At 41.9% G+C, this 20,286-nt stretch overlaps 1 protein-coding gene across 1 annotated transcript in view; it reads right to left on the bottom strand.

Annotated features, from left to right (window-relative positions):
- Mertk (MER proto-oncogene, tyrosine kinase) overlaps positions 1 to 20,286 on the bottom strand; it is a 109,457-nt gene that overhangs the window by 27,248 nt on the left and 61,923 nt on the right. The window contains exons 8-10 of the mRNA XM_074050258.1: positions 14,480 to 14,631; positions 4,171 to 4,324; positions 1,358 to 1,511 (exon numbers count right to left, since the gene is read on the bottom strand). Of these exons, the coding sequence (XP_073906359.1) occupies positions 1,358 to 1,511; positions 4,171 to 4,324; positions 14,480 to 14,631 (460 nt within the window). The remainder of the gene's footprint in view (positions 1 to 1,357; positions 1,512 to 4,170; positions 4,325 to 14,479; positions 14,632 to 20,286) is intronic.

Below are 20,286 nucleotides of genomic sequence, written 5' to 3'. Positions count from 1 at the left end.
ATGATTGTCATTTTATTTATGTGACTGAGTATGCCTGACTCCCCATCAACTATGAGTCCTCAAGGAAAGGCTCTTGCTCACCACTGTGCTCCAGGCTCCCACTCGACCTCCTCTTGCGCCTTCTGCAGAGGCTCTCTGCACTCGTTTCATCATGAGTCCAAAAACCACACCAGACCCTGGTCAACTCTCTGTTTATATCAGATTTTGTCCACTTCTTTAAAACTGTTGCTCTTAGAATTTATATATTAAGATATACTAATTATATGGAAAGAGTTCTAAAGACTGAAATAATAAGGGCACTCTGACCTCCACTTATTCCAGTGGAAGGGAAAGTCTTGGAGCAAGTGGAATGTTCTAACAGCATTCTGAAGGTGGAGCAATAGACTGCTCAGTCCTATTCCAAGATGACAACAGCTGCCTCATACAGAACATTTCCTCCTGACCCATGACTGACAAGTCAGATTTCAGGGAACTCCAAATCCACTGCAGAGTCCAGGAATGGAAGACTTGGTTCACATACAGTCTTTTTATCAGAACCTGCTTTAACATGGCTTCTTGTTTGCTGATCTTTAACTAGTATTTTGTTATAAAAGCAAGATGCATAGAAAAGAAGAAAAAGAGCTTTTAGAAGCAAAAAAGTTTACTCCATCATATAAATAAGAGAGCACTATAGAAAATGTGCAAAATACAGAAAAAAAAAAAAAAAAAAGAAAACCCAGTCACCCACAATACCATCAGCCACAGGTGCTAATGCACTGGTGAATTTCACCTATACTTTTATCTGTGTATGCAGGTGAGTGTCCCTTATCTGAAATGACTTAGGCCAGAAATGTTACAAATTTCAGACTTTTTCAGACTTTGGAATATTTATATACATAATGACATATCTGGGGGTGGCATTCAAGTCTAAGCACAAAATTCATGTGTATTTCATACATACCTTATACACATAGCCTTGAGGTAATTTTATAAAATAGTTTTGGTAGTTTTGTGCACGAAACAAAGATTCATAGTGTGGTATCATTTTGGTCTTTAAAAAGTTTCAGACTTTGGAGCCTATTGGATTTCAGGTTTTCAGATTAGGGATGAAAGTCCTCACTTAACAGCACTCCAGTTTGAGTAGTGAAGGCCTTCTGATGCTCTTTTCTGTAAACGAGCCCTTTGCTGGCTGGCTTTGCTGTTGGCTGACTTTGTGGGAAATGATCTAACTAAGGAAGCTGCCTGCTCTAGGGCAGGCACAAGACAGGGAGCCCATCTGGGAGCAAAGTGAGGAGCATGGCTAACAGAAGAGGCATTGTCACCTGGCACAACTTCCCATCAGTACCACTGGACCAACATTTTTAACTGGGAAACTTACCCAAACTTTGTCTCCTGGACTCTTTTCCTGATGGCCAGAGAAATATAGAAAGCCAAGGCAACCAGAACAATTCCACAAAAGCAGCCAAGGATGATAAGAACAGGCTCTGTGTTGCCAGGTGCTGGAGTGGACGAGGGCGCAAGATCTACCCCGCCTGGCAAAATACAGAAAAAAAAAAAAAATCAATTCTAAACATTTTTTGGTATTCAAAAATATTAGGTTGTAATTAGGGGAGGACGAATAGTTAAGAGCTTTGAGAGCTTGGTTGATTCTTTTTCTGTTTTGTGACCAACAAATGTAGGTAGTCCATACCTTGTGCAAGCTAGGACTGTGTATACAGTTTTCTTAATACTCAGTGAAACTAGCTTGATTTTTATCATTTCACAATTATACATACATCAAAACCTTGCATTGTACTCTACAAGGATACATAATTTTTCATTTGTCAATTTAAAAAATAGAAGACTCTATGTTGGTTATAAATATATAAGAAAATTAAAAAATTAGTGAAACTAATACTTGTTTGGTGCACTGTAATTTTTTTTTTGAGACATGGTCCCACTATGTAGTTCAAAGTGGCCTTTCACTTTCAATCCCCCTGCCTCAGCCTCCTGAGTGCTGGGATTACAGGTATGTAACACCACACTTGACTGATGCACTGTAAATCAAAACGTTAGAAGCAGTAAGAATCAAAGTTAATTCTTTGTTAAAAAAAACAAGAAACCCCCCACAAAACCTATCAAGCCAGGTGTGGCAAGGCATGCTTGTAATCCCAGCTCTAACTGAGCCAGGAAGATCTCAAATTTAAGCTCAGCCTGAGCTACATAGTGAGTTCAAGGCCAGTCTACATAGTGAGATTGTCTCAGAAAACCAAGGACTGAGGATCTAGCTCAGAGTACTTGCCTAGCATATACAAGGTGCTGGGTCTGACCTCCAGCATCTTAAAAAAAAAAAATACACACAAACAAACAAGTAATCAAAACTATCAAAAGCTATTTGAACAGCGTCTTCTAGTCATGTAACTTATGACTCAGACAAAATATATTATTCTATGTCATGGAGACTTGTCATATTCCTTTCCAAGTTTGGATAAAATTCTGTTGTTTTAACTTTTGTTCTTTCAATGTTGTATGGTATCCCTGAGGATTCCTTTAATGTGAAGTTTTTTGATATTTTTGTTTGTTTCTTTGTTTTGCAGTACTGGAGACTAGAACCCAGGGCCTCGTGTGCTAGGTAAGTGCTCCACCACTGATGTGCACCCCTAGTCCAGAATGTGAAGCCTTTTGCCAGTGTCACTTTCTCTGGGGCATTTTCATTGTTTTTGTCACAATCACTGCATTTGTGTCAAAAAGCTGGCCTTCATCAAGTTGCTCAGGCCGCACAGCCAGAGTCCATCAGACAACAGCAGTGTTAGCATTCTGTGGTCCACTTACACTCAAATTGAACTTCACTTCCAACGCTACGCTTTGCATTTCTGTCTTCTACCTTCGTCTTATTCACCGATTCCCTCTTTCAATTATTCATGTTTATAAAAGTCATGTGGGTTCATCCCTGGAGGACAGGGAGGCACAGCCATGTGCCTTTGCTAGATGTGCGTGAACTGAATGACAAAGACACGGTGGCCAATCACTGACTGACTTGGGGAGGAGCCGTCTGACTGGCCATGGTAATGGCGCACATCTGTGCAGTGAAGTTTATGCTTTACTCAACTGCAGTTCATATAGGAGGGTAACTAAAATTTGAGCCTTATTGTTGGGAAACTCGTGTCACTTAAACTGTGGTAACTGATATTTACACATATTGGAGCTGTGTAAGGTGTGCTTATTACAGCGAAGCTTTTAAAACTTTTAGAGTTTGTTAAGTATGAAGATGAAAGTTTGACAGTCTAAACCTAAGCTGTACCTTTAGAATCTCACTGTCTTTGAATTGCTTCTAGGCAGACACACCTGTCTCCCCATCACCACTAATTAACATTCACCAGGCACTGGCTGCAGTGATGTAATATGGCTCCAGTTCAGCACTAAAAGGGACTGTGTGTTGGAAGGTCACTGGTAACAGACAGACAGGAACTCAATCATTGTCTCTCAAGTCCTATCTGCTACTGGGTACAAAGACCATGTTTGCTGAGAACTTGTAAACACGTAGGTCACATGGTATAGATGTCTGTGTGGATTTTATGACAGTGATTTAACATCCGACAACCTAGGGCAGATCACAGTCAGAACAGAGGTGGCTCCACTGGTGTTTGGAAGCAGGTGCAGGGTGTGGACCACCTGGGGCACCACAGGGGCTCCTTGCCAAGGAACATTGGAGCAACACGCAAGGCCAGCACACATGGTTGGGCATTCAGCTCAGACAGCCCTGGGCAGTCAGAAGATGCCTTCTGTAGGGAGCACTTGATGCAGACTAAATCAAAAAGCACATTACCCAAGGGTTGAATGGGTAAGAACAAGGCAAATTGCAGCACTGCCGAAAAGACAACAGAACAAATCTAGCAAATCAACAGTGCCAGTCATGCACAAGCTAAGGATTGGCTGCACTGCCTGTCCAAAATTCAGTCATGTGGCCTCATTTAAGGCAAATTCTACAAGTAGAGTTGAATTTGGCATTTGGAAAGGACCAATCTGCTTAGTAAGTTATTACCATTGGTAGTAATGGTAGGACCACCCACACTTGTGGGGATTCTGTGAAGTCTGTTATCCCATCAAACACCTCTATCACTGCAGAAAATTTTTTTAGCACTTGGTTTTCATTCTTTAATCAGCTGCCATTGCTCAGTTACTCTTATAGCCACGCCAGATCCCCACTCTTACCGTGTGCAGGGATAAATATTTTCACTGGCTCACTGAAAGGCCCGACTCCCCCTTTAGTGACGGCTGCAATCCTCACTGTGCATGTGGCATTGTAGACTTGAACAGAAATCTGAGTCTGGCTGCCATTCTGGCCAACTTCTTCAGAGAGCTCTTTCTGGGGACAGAGAAGAAAAAATGAAATGAAGTACTGAGGTACCAGGGATCCATTACCTCCTTGCCCACAGTTCCTCCTGAGGGAAGCCACCCACTTCCCATGGGGCAGCGGCCATGTTTGCTCAAGGCTCCTTCCTCACATAGGCCTTAGTCAGTAGGACTGAATGTGGACAGGGACAGAGTGGCTTGGCAGCATCCCTAGGCTTGGGGACCTTGGCAATCTAGGGTCCTGAGGGCATGGCACTTATAGTGGCTAATAGAGAAGCTTCTGGAAGAGAAGGAGCACATAGCAGATGCCTCCAGATGGCCAGAGCAGGACAAAACCCTGAGACCCCCATCTGCAGACCCACCCTCAGCACAATGTCCAGAGTTACACTGTCCCCTTGCATTGCCCACCTGCCAACTTGTGCCCTTGAACCAGCACAAGTGGACGCCTGTTATTTGAAATCATAAGAATTGTGACTAAAATTGACATGGAGGGAACTGACACCATGTTTTCTTCTAGTGTATGACAAATGCACAATTTGAGCAATTTCCAAAACTTTTATTTATGTTGTTTTTAAAAGCCACTGACATGCAACAGTTGTCCATCAAAACATCAGGGAAAAAATAATCAGAAGTAAGTGTTTATACAACACTTTGCCTTTTGTGTCGTGATATGCTTTGGTGCAGGAAACAAAGTTTGTTTTTGGGGCTGGATTTTCAAATGGAAATTATAGGAGTTGTGAAGGCTGGAATGAAGGCTTGAGAACAAGTCTATTTCTGAGTGTTGGAAATTTGATTTCAGAGACAGAAAGGAAGAAACACCAGGCCTGGAGCACAGGTACCACGGATCATCAATGAACAGCAGTGGCACGGTTTGGTAGTAACTGTATTCCTTGCTCACTTGGTCCCAAGCCAGTCACTTCTAGATATGGTTCAGAATGGAACCAGCTCAGCCTTAAGGATAGGGCTGTCATCATTCAAAACCAAGGGGGCACCTGGGTTGGCCATTCAGAGATGGAAAGGGCTATCAGGACTAAGAAATGCCTCCAGATTTCAGGTGAAAGGGGAAATAGGACCTTTAAAATGTGGGCTTTCCTACCCTGTTGGACCCTGAACCACTGAGATTTGCCATAGATTTTTTGTTAAGTAAACAAATGAATAGTTAACAATGTGGGGGACATACTTGTGGCAAACCCAGTTTTGATCATGGGTTGGTTTGCCATTCTGTATTTAATTTGGGAGTTGGTGGTGGAAAATCATCAGGTAGAAAGCCTGGTGGTTCACACGCCTTAGTCAGGGATCCCGCAGTGACTCAGTCCTGCTGCTGAGAAATAAATAATATGCCGGCTTCATAACTTACTGTCTAAGAGTTTCTCAGTGTTTGTGACTTCACGACTGACAAAGAATACTGGGCCTCTTTTGATTACTTTTTTTCCTATAAAGACTCGAATATATCAGTTATGAGAAAAACTATCTCAAAGTAAGAGGAAATTCAACAGTGGGAAAGAATCACATGCCTAGATGAGCAGAAATCCTAACTAAAACCAAATTTTCCTTTTGGAAATAAACATACAATACATTTGTCCCTCAGTCTACAGGGTTTGATTCTAGAACTGCCCCTTTGGATACCAAAGTCTGGGCATGCTCAATCCCCTATATAAAGGTTGTGGGGTTGGAGGAGTAACTCAGTGGTAACACACATGCTTAGCAGGTAAGTGAGGCCTGGATTCAATTCCTACTGCAACCCGCACAGGCACAGGATTTACACACAAACTATGTTAAATCATCTTGCAATTACTTATGGTACCTAATACAATGTAAATAGCTGTCATACTGTCTAAACTGTTTAAATGCATATGTTTGCATTAAATTGCTTAGGAAATAATGACAAGAAAACAGATTTGTTTTCTGGTGCTGGGGATCAAACTCAGGCCCTTCATATGCCAAGTTCAGGCTCCACCACCACTATGTCCTCAGGCTTGAGACACATGTTCAGTACAGACACAAGTAATTTTTTCTGGATGTTTTCCTTTCTTTCTCTTTCCATACTGGATATTGAACCCAGGGCCTCATGCTTGCACGCTTGCTGGGCAAGTGTTCTATCACTTTTGTTTGTATTTTTTTTTTTTTTGGAGGGGGCAATCCCAGGGTTTCACGCTTACTAGGCAGGTGCTCGACCACTTGAGCCACTCTGCCAGTCCTGTTTCATGTTGGGTGTTTTTGAGATAGGGTCTCATGAACTATTTGTTCAGGATGGCTTTGAACCACGATCCTCATGATCTCTGCCTCCTGAGTAGCTAGGATTACAGGAATGAGTCATGGGCGCCCAGCCTGTATATTGTTTTTGATATAGGGGCTCACTAACTTTGCCTGGGCTGACCTTAAACTCTAGACCCTCCCGCCTCTGTTTCCCAAGTAGCTGGAATTAAGGCATGCTCCACCACACCCAGCTTTTCTGAATATTTTTAGTCTATGGTTAGTTGAATTCATGGATGCACAACAGATACATAAGGCTAACTCTAGTTTATAATGCCTATTTACTTTGGGTCTATAACTCATTATGAAAACCCAGGGAAGTTATCTTTCATTTCCACCTTCACTCCTTACATGAGTTAACAAAGGTAAAGACCTAGGTAACCTGTACAAAGTGCCTGGGATAGGGTCTGGCTCACAGCAAATGCTACCCAAGTAGAGCAATGGTCATCATTATATTGTCACCATTCTGAATCTCAAAGTATGACAAAATGCTAGCAAGGCTTACTGACAACACATTCTGGAAATGTGTCAGGGAGTATATTCCTGCTTTAGGGGCGGAATTATAATAAGTGTTTGCATAGTGATTAAAAAGATACCTGACATATATTTTAGTAGACATTTATCAATTTTCTCTAAAAATACTCTTAAATGGTAACTCAGATACAGTTTTTTAATGTTTCATGTTTTAAAGCTGGGCACATCCCAAATAGCTGTAGTCCCAGCTATTTGGTAGTCCCAGCTATTTGGGATGCTGAGTCAGGAGAATCACTTGAGTCCATGGGTTTGAGATCTGACTGGGCAACATAGAGAGACCCCTTCACACACACACAAATCCTCTTTTAAAGAATGTAATTTAGGGTTGATGGAGTGGTTCAAGTGGTAGAGCGCCTATCTAGCAAGGATGAGGCCCTGAGTTCAAACCCCAGTATTGTCAAACATAAAAAACTACTTTATCCATACTATTTTGATATCAAGTATGTAAATAAGGATGTACCCATATCCACACCTCCAAATATTTACTTTAATTCTGATTTTGAAAGTTGTCAGAGAACAATGAAACCTGTTGAAGTTATTTTAAGAAGGGGACTAGAGTTGAGCACCATTGGTTCATGCCTGTAATCCTAACTACTCAAGAGGCGGCGATCAGAAGGATCAGGATTTGAAGTCAGCCTAGGCAAATACTTTGTGAGACCCTATCTCAAAAATACCCAACACAAAAAAAGGGCTGGCAGAGTGGTCCAAGTGGCAGAGTGCCTGCCTAGCAAGCATGAAGCCCTGAGTTCAAACCCCTACCATCCCCCCCAAAACAAAAACAAAAACAAAAACAAAAATCAAGGAGGGGTATACGGTAGGAGGGAGAATAATGGAGGGGATGAACCAAACGAGGGTAAAATACATGTACATATGGAAATGTCACAACAAAACCCTGTATAACTATCATATACTAATAAAAATGTTTAAAAATCATGTCTTTACTTGCTGGCAGAGAAATTAATTTAAAAGAGAATTCTAGAGGTGCTCCTGTGCTTGTAGTGTCTCTGTGCCATTGCGGTGCAGAGCACAAGAGGTGGGGCCACTTTCCTGCATGAAGTGGTCTAGTCACGAGGTGTGTGCCGTGGGCCAGCTGCATATTTCTCATTTACTGAGCCCTCATTCTCACCAAGAAAAGGTCCATATCCTCAAGGACTTAGAAATCAAAGAGCACTTTCAAGTAACGAAATCAGATTTGTAGTGTGATACTTGATTATAACTTCCCTTACATATAAAACAAGACATATTGGACTTTTCTAGGACTGGCAGAATGGCTCAAGTGGTAGAGTGCTTGCCTAGCAAGTGTGAGGCCCTGAGTTCAATCCCCAGTACTGCCAAAAAAAAAAAAAAAAAAGTAAGCAAATGGACTTTTCCAGTTAGGAAAGTAATAGCACATTTTTGGGATGACAGTTTTTCCTTTTCTGGTTGTGAGGTGCAGAGTTAGACAGGCAATTACAGTGTATTTTTTTCATTATTAAGATTTTTTTTCCCTTGGGCAGTACTGGAGTTTGAACTCTGGGCCTCTGCTCACTAGGCAGGCACTCTGCCATGTGAGCCACACTCCCAGCCCTTCTTTGGTTTTATTTTTTGGATAGGGTCTCACATTTTTGCCCAGAGCTGGCCTTGGGCTATGGTCCTGCTACTTATACTTTCCTTGTAGCTGAAATCACGGGAGTGTACCACCACTCCTAGCTTGAGATAGTGTCTCATTTACTGTTTGCCCAGGTTGGATTCGATCATTGATCTTCCCTATCCCCACCTCCCAAGTAGCTGAGGAGTTATCAAAAGACTTTAATAACCCCCAAGTATTCTGTAAGAGTTCAAAACTGTACAAGTGGCAAATGTATTAAGCATATGACTCAGTTATAATCTCAAAGAGCAGAGACACTCAATCAGGAAAGAACAATCAGATAAAAGCTTCTGTCGTGTGACAGTAACAAAGGTGACTGGTTAAAAAGGGCTTCAGATTTACAGGCACCAAAGCAAAACTCTCGCATCTTCCTCTCTTAAATGTGTCCAGTTCTTACTTCTTCCTGCTGAGGGGCCACACTGAGGAACCTGAGTGAGAGATACTGCATTAGGAAGAGAACTCAGGACAACTCAGAAGGCATCAGACCCAGGTTCCTGCCCCAGCTCCACCAGTTCCAAGCTTTGTGATACTGGATGAATCACTCAACATCTCTGAGTTTCAGTTTCCTCAACTGAAAACTGAGACTGCCGTCTTTCTCACATTGTTCTTACAGGTTAGATGAGATCTTTTATGTGAGACAGTACATGACCTGGCACCCTGCAAACAACAGTGGTGGCTGTTAGCATACCTGCTGTGTTCAAGAAGGGCTACAATTGCCTTTTCCTCCCTATAAATATAAGGTCCTCTTCCAGATTAGCCTTATAGGATCTTTCAAGTGCTGGTGCATGAGAGAAAATCAACAATATGTCTGGGTCCCCAAACCAAGTAGTTTATCTGAGCCATTCATGGAGATTACCTCCACTGTATTTTATCCTCCAGGAAAATACACCATCCTTGATCAGTCCTAGGGGGCTTTCAGAAGTGGTTTGAACCCTTGGCAGGGCCTGACCCATGAGAACCTTGTCTATTCCTCATGCCTTAAAATATACCTTCTTGAATGCTCTGCTCTCCTCTGATTGAGGGAGCAAGAAAGATGAGGAAGGGAAGAGGAGGTGGGCACATGTCAACATTGAGGTGCACCTCTGCCATCCTGGCAGCCCCTGACAACTCATCAGGGGGCGGAGGTCTAGGCCACACAATCCTAGGTGCACTGCATCTTCCCTGGGTCTTTAAAGAAGTTGGTTTTACCCATGGGCTCACACATGCTAGGCAAGCACTCTGCCACTGAGCTACATCCCCAGCGCAATCACACTGCTTTAAGGGTATAGTAACCTCTGCTATAAGACTTCCTTCTAATTAAAAAATCTTTCTCCTTTATAAACACAATTAAATCAGCATTAGAGTCATAGTCCTAAAATAATGAATTTCATAAAAAACCACATGTACGTAAGGCCGGGCATAGTGATGCATCCTGTTATCCCAGCTGCTTGGGATGTGGAGACTTGGAGGATCACAGTTCAAGGCCAGCCCAGGCAAAAGTGAGAGAAACCTCATTTTAATCAACAAGCTGGTATGGTGGTGCAAGCCTGTGATTCCTGACAAATAGGAGGCCATAAGGTGGAGGATTGCTGGCCTTGGGCAAAACTGGGAGACGCCACCTGAAAAATAACTAAAGCAAAAAGTGGCGGGGAGTGTGCCTCAAGTGGTAGAGCACCTGTTTAGCAAGCGCAAAACCCTACGTTTGAACCTCAGTACCATCAAAAAAAAAAGCAAGAAAGACTGAAACAAAACAACAAAAAAATAGAACTCTTCATTTCATTGGATATGAAGAAAGGATCAGAAGGTTCTTCATCTGCAAGTGGCAGAACAGTTGTGGAATGACAAAGGTAATATCCCTCCTTCAGTGTAAGTGCAATGACCCACACAGAGACCACTCCCAAGAAAGTTTCAAAATTGCTCCCACACAAAAACCTCACTATGATTATAGCTATAAATAAAAGATTTCAACATGATCCAATTCCCCTTAATCAAGGAAAAAGTAGCTTCAGTTGTAGTTTTCCAAAAATGGAAATGAAAGGCAACTTTGAGGTGCTGAAGTTGTGTCTAAGCTGTGCCCTCCCGAGATGAAGTGACAGTTGGCAAGACCACTGCCCACTTGGCTTTGGCCTGGATTTCGGGGCCCTTCCAGGGCTCTGCTCTTCAGGGTCCCTGTTTGCCTCAGTTGCAGATTATGAGTTAGTAGCTCAGCTGCATCAGAATGTTCCCAAAGAGAAAGGCACCCCTGAGCTTTTTTTTTGTCACATGGCTGTCATGATGCACGATGTACAGAGTAATGCAATGAATCACCTCACTAGGATGATTCAGCACCTGCAAGGAGGCAGGTGACAGGAACGGTCACAGCTCAGCCTGCTCTGGACAAAGGGCAAGGAGAAGGCCCAGCACAGCTGAGGGCCAGTAGCATTCAGTGCAAGAGGCTCTGCAGCCGTGGTCATTTGGACAGTTTTCCCACTACTGCCCTTGGCACAGCTCAGCTCAAGGTGTCCCCTCTGGAAAAGCAGCTTTCACCCAGGCCAGAGGAGGAAGGAGAAAGGATGTCCTGTGGCTCTTTAAACCGCTGGGTCGCTTTTAGAACACTCAAGTGTTTGCTGATAATCACTGTGTCCAGCCAACAGAGAAACGTGAAAATCTCACTGAACTGAACCGTGACTACCACATTTTTACAAGACTGGGCAATGAGCAGCTTCTCCTCTCCTGTGACTTTAGGTTTGTTTGTTTGATACAGGTTTTGTTTTTGTAGTAGTAGAGTTTGAACTCAGGGTCATGTGCTTGCTAGGCAGGTGGTCTACCCCTTAAGCCACACCATCAGCCCTTTATGCTTTTGTTATTTTTCAGATAGGGTCCTGTGCTTTTTTCTGGGGCTGGCTTCAGACTGTGATCCTCCTACCTGTCTCCTGAGTAGCTGGAATTAAGACATGCATGCATCACTATGCCCAGCTTACTTGATGAGATGGAATCTTCTTAACCTTTTTCCTAGGCTGGCCTTGAACCATGATACTCCCAATTTCTACCTCCCAAAGAGCTGACATTACAGGCATGAGCCACTGTACCTGGCCTATTGTAAGGATGACTTTGAAGCAGGGTTATTACTATTATACCTGGTTATCATTTACACAAGGCAGAGCAACATGAACTTCTAAACCTTCTTCTTTTCTATCTCTTTCTAGCACCTACTGCTTCTTATACTTTGGTTCCTGATAGGAAAGAAAAGAAGAAATCCCAATTTTTCTTTGGAAAACAGCAGTTGTCATAAATGCTGGATGATGATAGTTGGAAGTGACTGGAACAAAGCTCAGACATCATTAAGGTGTAGCTGTTCACCCCTTCCCACTGTCCCTTTCTTCGGCCAAGAAGTCATATTACTTTTGTGTGACAACCCATACGCATGCCCTGTAGATGCTAAAATTGGGCCCTAGCAGCAGGTTGGATTGATCAGGAATAGGATGATGTCCCATGACCACAGTAAAGAAGAGACAGTCCTACTAACAACCAGGCATCTACCCTTCCATGGAGGTTCTGCAACACAGAGTCAGCATTACTTCAACTCTTCCTCTCCCACATGGGAAGGGGACCTGGCGGGAAGTTGCCCACCCCACCACATTCATCCCTCACCTGCCCCCCCACCTCTGTCTTGACTTAAGTTTACCATAGCAGTTATCTTTAGACTTCACTGGCTCTCGAGGTTTGACTGGAGTCTCACCTAACAAAGTCATGGGAAGGGCACTGGCTGGAACTTAAGAAGGCAGCCCCTATTTCACACAGAGATCCTCTTTGCATTTGATTTGCTATTGTGAAATGAAATTAGCACTCATACTGGAAAATCTTTATTGAATTAAAGGGGCCTTTCACCCTTAGATTATAAGGCCGGAACTACCTGATGTACAGATGCACTCCCACCCCATCCAGTGCCAAGCATACACTGGTATTCAAAATAAACCTGGTTGACAATTATGATATTCATTCTCAATGTGCAAGCAAATGCTCCCAGACAGTGGCAGGTGACCCTGAAGACCAAGAGGGTCACTGAAATGCTCTAGTGAAAAGGTTTGAAGATTACTTACATCAATAAGCTCAATTTTTTATTCATAAAAAAGAATAATATGTCATCCTCATAAAATATAAGCCTCACGTTGCACTCCTGAGCTCAAACTTTTCATTTGCTCCCTTGCCATCTACCAAATTCTATCTGTCTTGGCCTAACTTTCACAGCCATGCGTATTAAGGTCACAACTCCCCAAACCAGATTCACCCACACCTAATGCACTCATAAAAGGTACATGAACCAGGCCTTCCATAAGTCACAATTCCCTTAAATCTTCTCTCAAGTTATCCTTTCCACCTGAAACCTCTCCATCTTCACAGGTCAAAATTACACCAGGCTGTGATGGTTAATTTATGTGCCAACTTGACTGGGTCACAGGGTGCCCAGCTCTTTGGCTAAACATTATTTCTGGGTAGTCTGTGAGGGTGTTTCCAGATGAGTTTAGCATTTGAATGATGGGCTGAGTGAAGTACACTGGGCTTCCCAGTGTGAGTGAGCATCATCCAACACACTGAAGGCCTGAACAGAACATAAGGGATTCTGTCCTTTTCTGTTGCCTGAATGTTCGAGCAGAGACATTGCTTGGTCTTCTCCTGCCTTTGAACCTCAGTTCAAAGATCTACACCACCAGGTCCCTGGGTTCTCAGCCCTTCAGACTCAGACTAAATTACACCACTGATTTTCCTGAAGCTCCAGCTTACAGATGGCAGATTCTAAAACTTCTCAATCTCTATAATTGCATGAGTCAAATTCTCATGATAAATCTCTTTCTATATAAGTATGTATTCTGTTGGCTTTGTTTCTCTAGAGATCCTTAAGCAATACACAAGCCCAGGTTAAGGACCACTTTGTTGGGCCAGGCAGTCTGCCACAGGTCCCCAGCATCTTTGCAAATCATTGCTCAGTGTGCAAAACTGCAGGGCCTAACCAGTTCTTGAATCTGAGCTATGCTGGGACCATCACAAAGGCATGAGGTAGGTAAAGGAGACCACAGCATGACTGGGGCAACTGCACAAAGGATGAGCTTATTTGCTGCTTACTACCCAGGATGCTCTGCCCTTGGCCTGGGGTCCGATGTACAATCTACCAGCTGGGCCCATTACATTGTTCATGGGACGCATTGCCACCTAGCTGGTGCTCTGCTGTGTACTGTGCTCTGCTCTGTGCAACTGTCTTGCTTTGGTCCTTGTTTAATTTTGGCTCTTATGGAGCTATGCCAGGATGGCCAGCTTGCTCACTGAGTTCTCTCCTCTAGAGTACACTTCCCCCTTGCCATCATCTACAAGGTTGGGATCTTTCCTGACAATCTTCAAGAAACAATTTCTGACCTTTCCAAGAGGCTATGAATTAATTGCCGGAATGCTAAGCCCTATAGCTCTCTAACCTTATGTTATGATAACCTGGGTAGTCCTTCCTGTAAGACCTTTAATTCCCTGAAGGTCAGTCAGTTGGTAACACAGGATGCCTTCAGTGCCTATTTGCTGATTAATGAATGGGTAAGTAGGGGAGCGAGAAAAGCCCCCAAAACACTCCTTAGAACTTTCTAACTATTCAGTCACCTCTATTTTTTACCATAGTACTTATGATCCACTGCATGGTGCCTTGTGTAACTCAATCATACCAAGTCTCTTCACAACAAAACAAAAGCTTCTGAAACAGAATTAGATCAGCGGTCTAGGGAAGTGATTAAGTGTACTTTTAGGGTTCAGACTTACGGAAGTCCCTGCACTCTGCCACACATGAGATATCTGGTAGCCCACCAGTTCCCCATACTGCCTCTTGATTGGAGGCTTCATCCATCTGATGTCCACATTATTACTTGATTCATTCAGAAACACGGTGACGTTTAAAGGTGCTACTGATGGAGCTACAAAAGAAAAAGGAGGGAAAGCTGAGGAGCCTGAAGGAAAAGCATGTATAGATTCATTCTCTTCTTGACTTTCCAGTGTTTGATTTTCAAATGTTCCATGAAAAGCACACAAATGAGTAGACTAATAATAGTAAATTTCAACCCTCTTTCATTAAGGACCAATGAGATATCATATGAGTTTTAACAAGTAAGGCCTATAGACTACTGAAGCCTCAAGATAGACTTGTTAAGTAGAAAACATCGCAAGCACCCAAGGTGGACTAACAAAGAGGACGGCAAAGAAGGAGGTGGCTGGTGCACATGGGTTCTGAGGAAGCAAAGCAGACAGTTTGAAGAGTGTCTCTAATGGACACCTGAGAGGTGCAAAGCAACAAGGCTGACTGGAAATCTGTTCTGAGGCATTTAGAGTGGATAAGGCAGGGAACACTGTTGAGCTCAGAAAGAAGCTGCCATTCTGAAATCCAGAGGCAGGTTACTGGTCTGACTTGAGAGAATCCATCAATAAATTTAAAATGTATATCTAGTCATCCCTCATGATCTCCAAGGGACTGGTTCCAGGACCCCACAGACACCAAAATTCATGGATGCGTAAGTCCTGTGTATAAAATGATGCAGTGTTTGCACAGAAGGCACCCACATCCTACCACATGCTTTAAATCATTTCTGGACTACTTGTAATATTCAACACAACATAAATGCTATGTAAATAGTTGCTATACTACATGATAAGAAAAAATTGGTACTTGTTCATACAGGTGGAATGCTTTTTCTTTTTTTTTTAACATTCTTATTAGTTTATAATGGTTGTACACGTGGTTTCATTGTGACTTTTCCATATATCCATATAATGTACCCCAGTTTGGTTCATCTCCTCCATTGTTCTCTCTCTTCCCCCTTCTCCTTCTTTTTTTTTTTTTTTTTGTCTTTTCTTTTTTGGTGCTGGGATCGAACCCAGGGCCTCACACATGCTAGGCAAGCGCTACACCACCGAGCTACATCCCAGCCCCCCTTCTCCTTCTTAAAATGAATTCTACAGGTTTCAATGTTCCATATTCATACATGCATAGAAAGTGCCTCAGCCATATTCACTCTCCTTTACCCCTCTTCATTTACCCTCCCCCTCCTGCTCCCTTTTCTTCTTTCTCCTTAACATGACTTGTTCTACATTCCTGACCTTTGCTGTTTAAGTGTCTGTTCATTGCTCAGTGGGATTTTACCTTGGTGCTTTATTTGTAAATATATTGTACTTTAATCAGTCTAACCCCCTCTGTTATTCTTCCTTACTCTTTTTCCCCACCCCATATTATTCAACAGTTTTCAGTGCGTTTCATTTTTGCTTATTCCTATACAGATGTGCTGTATTTCAATATTACTCACTCTTTATCATTCTCTTTCCTCCCCTAGTCTAACTGTCCCACTGTTGGAAACGTGTAATCTATGATAATAATTGTATTTGTAATTGGATCTATCTTCCACATATGACAGAAAGCATTCGGCCTTGTCTTTCTGAACCTGGCTTATTGCACTTAACATGATGTTCTTCAGTTTCATCCATCAAATATTTTTGATCCTTAGTTAGCTGAATCTGAGGATGCTGAAACCACACATATGGAGGGCCAAATGTATGTGTGTTTTGTGTGTGTATGTGTGTGTGTGTGTGTAGAATAATTTAGGAAACAAGTCAAAATCATTACTACAGATTTTTGGGAATGAGAACCTTGGCTATATCTTCTAAAATTGAAAATACTCTGTTTTTTTTTTTCTTTTCACTAAACTTTTTTTTGGTGGTACTGGGATTTGAACTCAGGACCTTGTGCTTGCTAGGCAGGCACTCTACCACTTGAGCCACTCCTCTAGCCCTTTTTTTTTTTTTTTGGTGGTGCTGGGATTTGAACTCAGGGTCTCATGCTTGCTAGGCAGCTGCTCTTCTCACTTGAGCCTCTCTACCAGCCAAAAAATTACTATGTTCTTTGGTCAAATATTTTATTTCCAAGAAATAAATCTATAAATGGAGTTATATTCATTGTGGCACAGTAATGACAAAAAGAAACACTGTAATGCTTGCTTAACAATTGTAATACAAGTTTTAATACATTTTCACTGTAATACTACCCAGCCTCTAAAAAGAATTAGGTGTATTATGTGTATTGGATGAAAATATCCAGTGGGGAAGGGAAAATTGCGTAAAATATATATTAATCTGTATTAGAAATAAAAATAAGTATATACATGTTTTATATACAGAAGAAATAAAAGCAATAGAATATGTACACCAAACTGTTGCCTATAGTTGTATAAATATTGAATTCTATGTTTTTGGAATGTCTGAAGGGAAAACAAAAAAATATTACAACCTTCTTAATTGCTGCTGTCTTCAGAAACAGTTTTCATGGGATTAAAAGAAAGTTTCAAGCTACTTCAGAGATTGGGAGGATTGTGGTTAGTGGGTGGTAGGGGAGAAGTTCATGAGACCCCATCTCAACCAACAGCTAGGCACAATGGTGCACACTTTGGGGGGAGCACGAATAGGAGAATGGTGATCCATGTGCATAAAGTGAGACCCTATCTCAAAAATAACCAGAGCAAAAAGGGATGGAGGGGAGGCTCAAGTGATAGAACACCTGACTAACAAGCATGAAGCAGCTTGAGTTCAAATTCCAGTACTGCCCCCCCGCCAAAAAAAATGTTCAAAATCAAAAATAGTATTAAGGGGAGAAGCAGGGACAAAACACACATTACATACAGAGGAACAAAAGTAGGTTGAACATGGATTTTATGCTGGAAACAATGGGAGGAAGAAGATAGTGGAGCAACACTCTTAACACACTGCAAGTTAAAAACAACTGTGAACCTAGAATTCTACATCTAGCAAAAATATCTTTCAAAAGTAAAGGCCATGCCAGTTGTGGTGGCACATGTATTGATCCCAGCACTCAGAAGGCAGAAGCAGGAGGATTGGGAGTTCCAGGCCAACCTGGGTTACATAGCAAGACCCTGTCTTAAATAACAACAACAACAATAAAAAACCCAACAACAAAGTAACTAAGTAAAGGCCAGGTAGCCTGTAGTGGTGGTGTGCACCTGTAATCTCAGCTACTATGAAGGTAGAGATAAGAGGATTGTGACCCAAGGCCTGCTCAAGCAAAAGTGTGAGACCCTATCTGAAAAACAAACTGAAAGAAAAAGGCAAAAAGACTGGGGGTGTGGCTCAAGTGGCAAGGGAGTGCTTGTCTAGTAAATGTGAGGCCCTATGCTCAATCCCCAGTACCATCATTAAATAAGTAAGTAAATAAATGAATGCCAGGTGAAGTTGTAGCTCAGCATAGAGTTTATGCTTTGTATGCTCAAGACCTTGGGTCCAATCCCACACATGCATGCATGCAAACACATACACATAGGCTAAAAAAGGTAAGATAAATACTTACCTCAAAGGAAAAACTAATTCCTCCCCCCCCACACACACAAAAGTTCAATTTCCCACCAGCACTATAAGAAACGATGAAGAGTGCTTTAGGAAGAAGAAAAATGAGACCAGGTGAAATATTGTTCTACACTAAAAAAATGAAGACTACCTGAGAACTACATGGGTAAATATATGGATTTTGTTTATTATGTAAATCTCTCTAAAAGATTATTGACTGAATGAAAGTAACAACAATATAATATGAACTTCTAACACACTTAAAAAGAAAATGCATGCCATCAATTGCAAAACTACTAGAAGGGGAAAAATGGAATTATATAGTTTTGTAGGGTTCCTATTTATGAGGTGGCATAAACCACTTGTAGGTAAATTGTGATATGTTAAACAGTATGCTATAAATCCAAAAGTAACCACAAAAAGAACAGGAAAAGAATTATGGCTAGTAAGCCAATAAAGGAGATAGACTAACCCAAAAGAAGGAAGGAAAGAAGAACAAATTAGTCAGAATAAATAGAAAATATGAAGGATGCAAAATCACTCATTTGTATGACAACATTGCACTTTAATGGACTAAACAGTCCAATTTAAAGGCAGAGATTGTAAATGGATTGAAAGGCAATGTGGGAACCGGAGGTACAGCTCAGTGGTAGAGTGTGTTGTCAGCATGAGGCCTTGGGTTCCATCCCCCGCAAAAAATGCGTACTCTCTCTCTATGTGTGTGTGTTCGTGTGTGTGTGTGTGTATAAGCTATGCCACTTAAATGAAAAACTCATTGTCACAACAAGCATACAAAAAATCAATAGAATACAGATTTGACCTAGTTGGTGTTTATGGAACACACCATCCAAGAGTCAGGATGACTACACTCTGAGACATAAAACAAGCCTCAATACATTTATTTATTTTATTGCTAGTTTTTTTTTTTTGGAGGTACTGGGATTTTTTTTACAGCTTCCATTATTCTATTTTCATATATGAATACAAAATACATCCGTTATATTTGCCTTCATTCACTCTTGCCTTTCGTTCTCCCACTCCAATGGTACCCTCTCCCCAGAAAAGACCAGTTTTACCTTCTGTCCTTCATTTTTTAAAAGTGGACATTGATAGTCCAGGGGGTTTTGCCTTGGCATGTTAGACATGTACATATCGTGCTTTAACCTGATTAAGCCCTCCCTCCGTTACTTACTCTCTAAATATCATAGAATTTCTCTTTTCTTTTTGCGGGACTGAGGTTTGAGCTCGAGATTTGGGGCTTTAGCAGGTAGTCTGCCTCCTGAGTCATACCTCCAGCCCCAGGGCCGCACACTTGCTAGGCAGGCACTCTACCACTCAAGCCAACCTCTAGCCTGTTGCAATACGTTTAGGAGACAAATCGTACAAATTACGTTGTCTGGCCTCATTCAAACTAAACGAGAAATCAATGTTACAAAGATCTCTGCAAAAATCTAAAATATTTATAACAGGTCAAAGAGGAAGTCAAAGCAGAAATTTTGTAGAAAGTCTTTTGAACCGAATGAAGGTGGACCCAAAATTGTTTTTTGAAGACTTGTCTTTTTCATTTGAAGACAGAAAATATTTTACAATTTTGGTACTAGGACTTATGTAAGAATCAAGCCCTCAAATTGTGTGTGTGTGTGTGTGTATGTGTGTGTGTGGTGTGTATAGGTGTGTATGGGTGTACGGATGTGTGGAGTGTTTATGTGTATGGGTGAGTGTATGGTTTGTGGTGTGTGTGTGTGTGTGTGTTGTGTGTGTGTGTGGTGTGTGTTTATAAGTGCGGTGCTGGGGACTGAACCCACTCAAGCCCATTACCACTGAGCTACACCCTAAGCCCTTAATCCGTCAGTGTATGTGAAGTTGGAGCTCTGACTATAAGTAAGGGCAGAAAAGAGCATGTATAAGTGAGTGCCCCAAACTGGGGATAATGAAAACTGAAGCCCAAAGTTTGAGAACTGCAACAGACAGTTCAATATTCACAGAAGAGGATTTAAAAAATCTGTGAAAGAAAAGGCAACATATAAAAAAGTCTTTAGAGTTTAAACGAATAAACAAAATTTGCTTTGGGCTGGTAGAGTGGTCCAAGTAGTAGAGTGCCTGCCTAGCAAGCATGGGGCCCTGAGTTCAAACCCCAGTACCACTAAAAACATAAAAATAAAAAACTAAAATAGAGATGACAGTACCTACTGCATAGGGCTGCCATGGAAAGCACCTATAAGGTCTCTGGT

Source organism: Castor canadensis, chromosome 12 (assembly GCF_047511655.1).
Source record: "Castor canadensis chromosome 12, mCasCan1.hap1v2, whole genome shotgun sequence".
In the NCBI taxonomy this organism is placed as follows: domain Eukaryota; kingdom Metazoa; phylum Chordata; class Mammalia; order Rodentia; family Castoridae; genus Castor; species Castor canadensis.
Note: the sequence above shows the minus strand (reverse complement) of the source record. Positions and strands in the feature narration are given on the sequence as shown.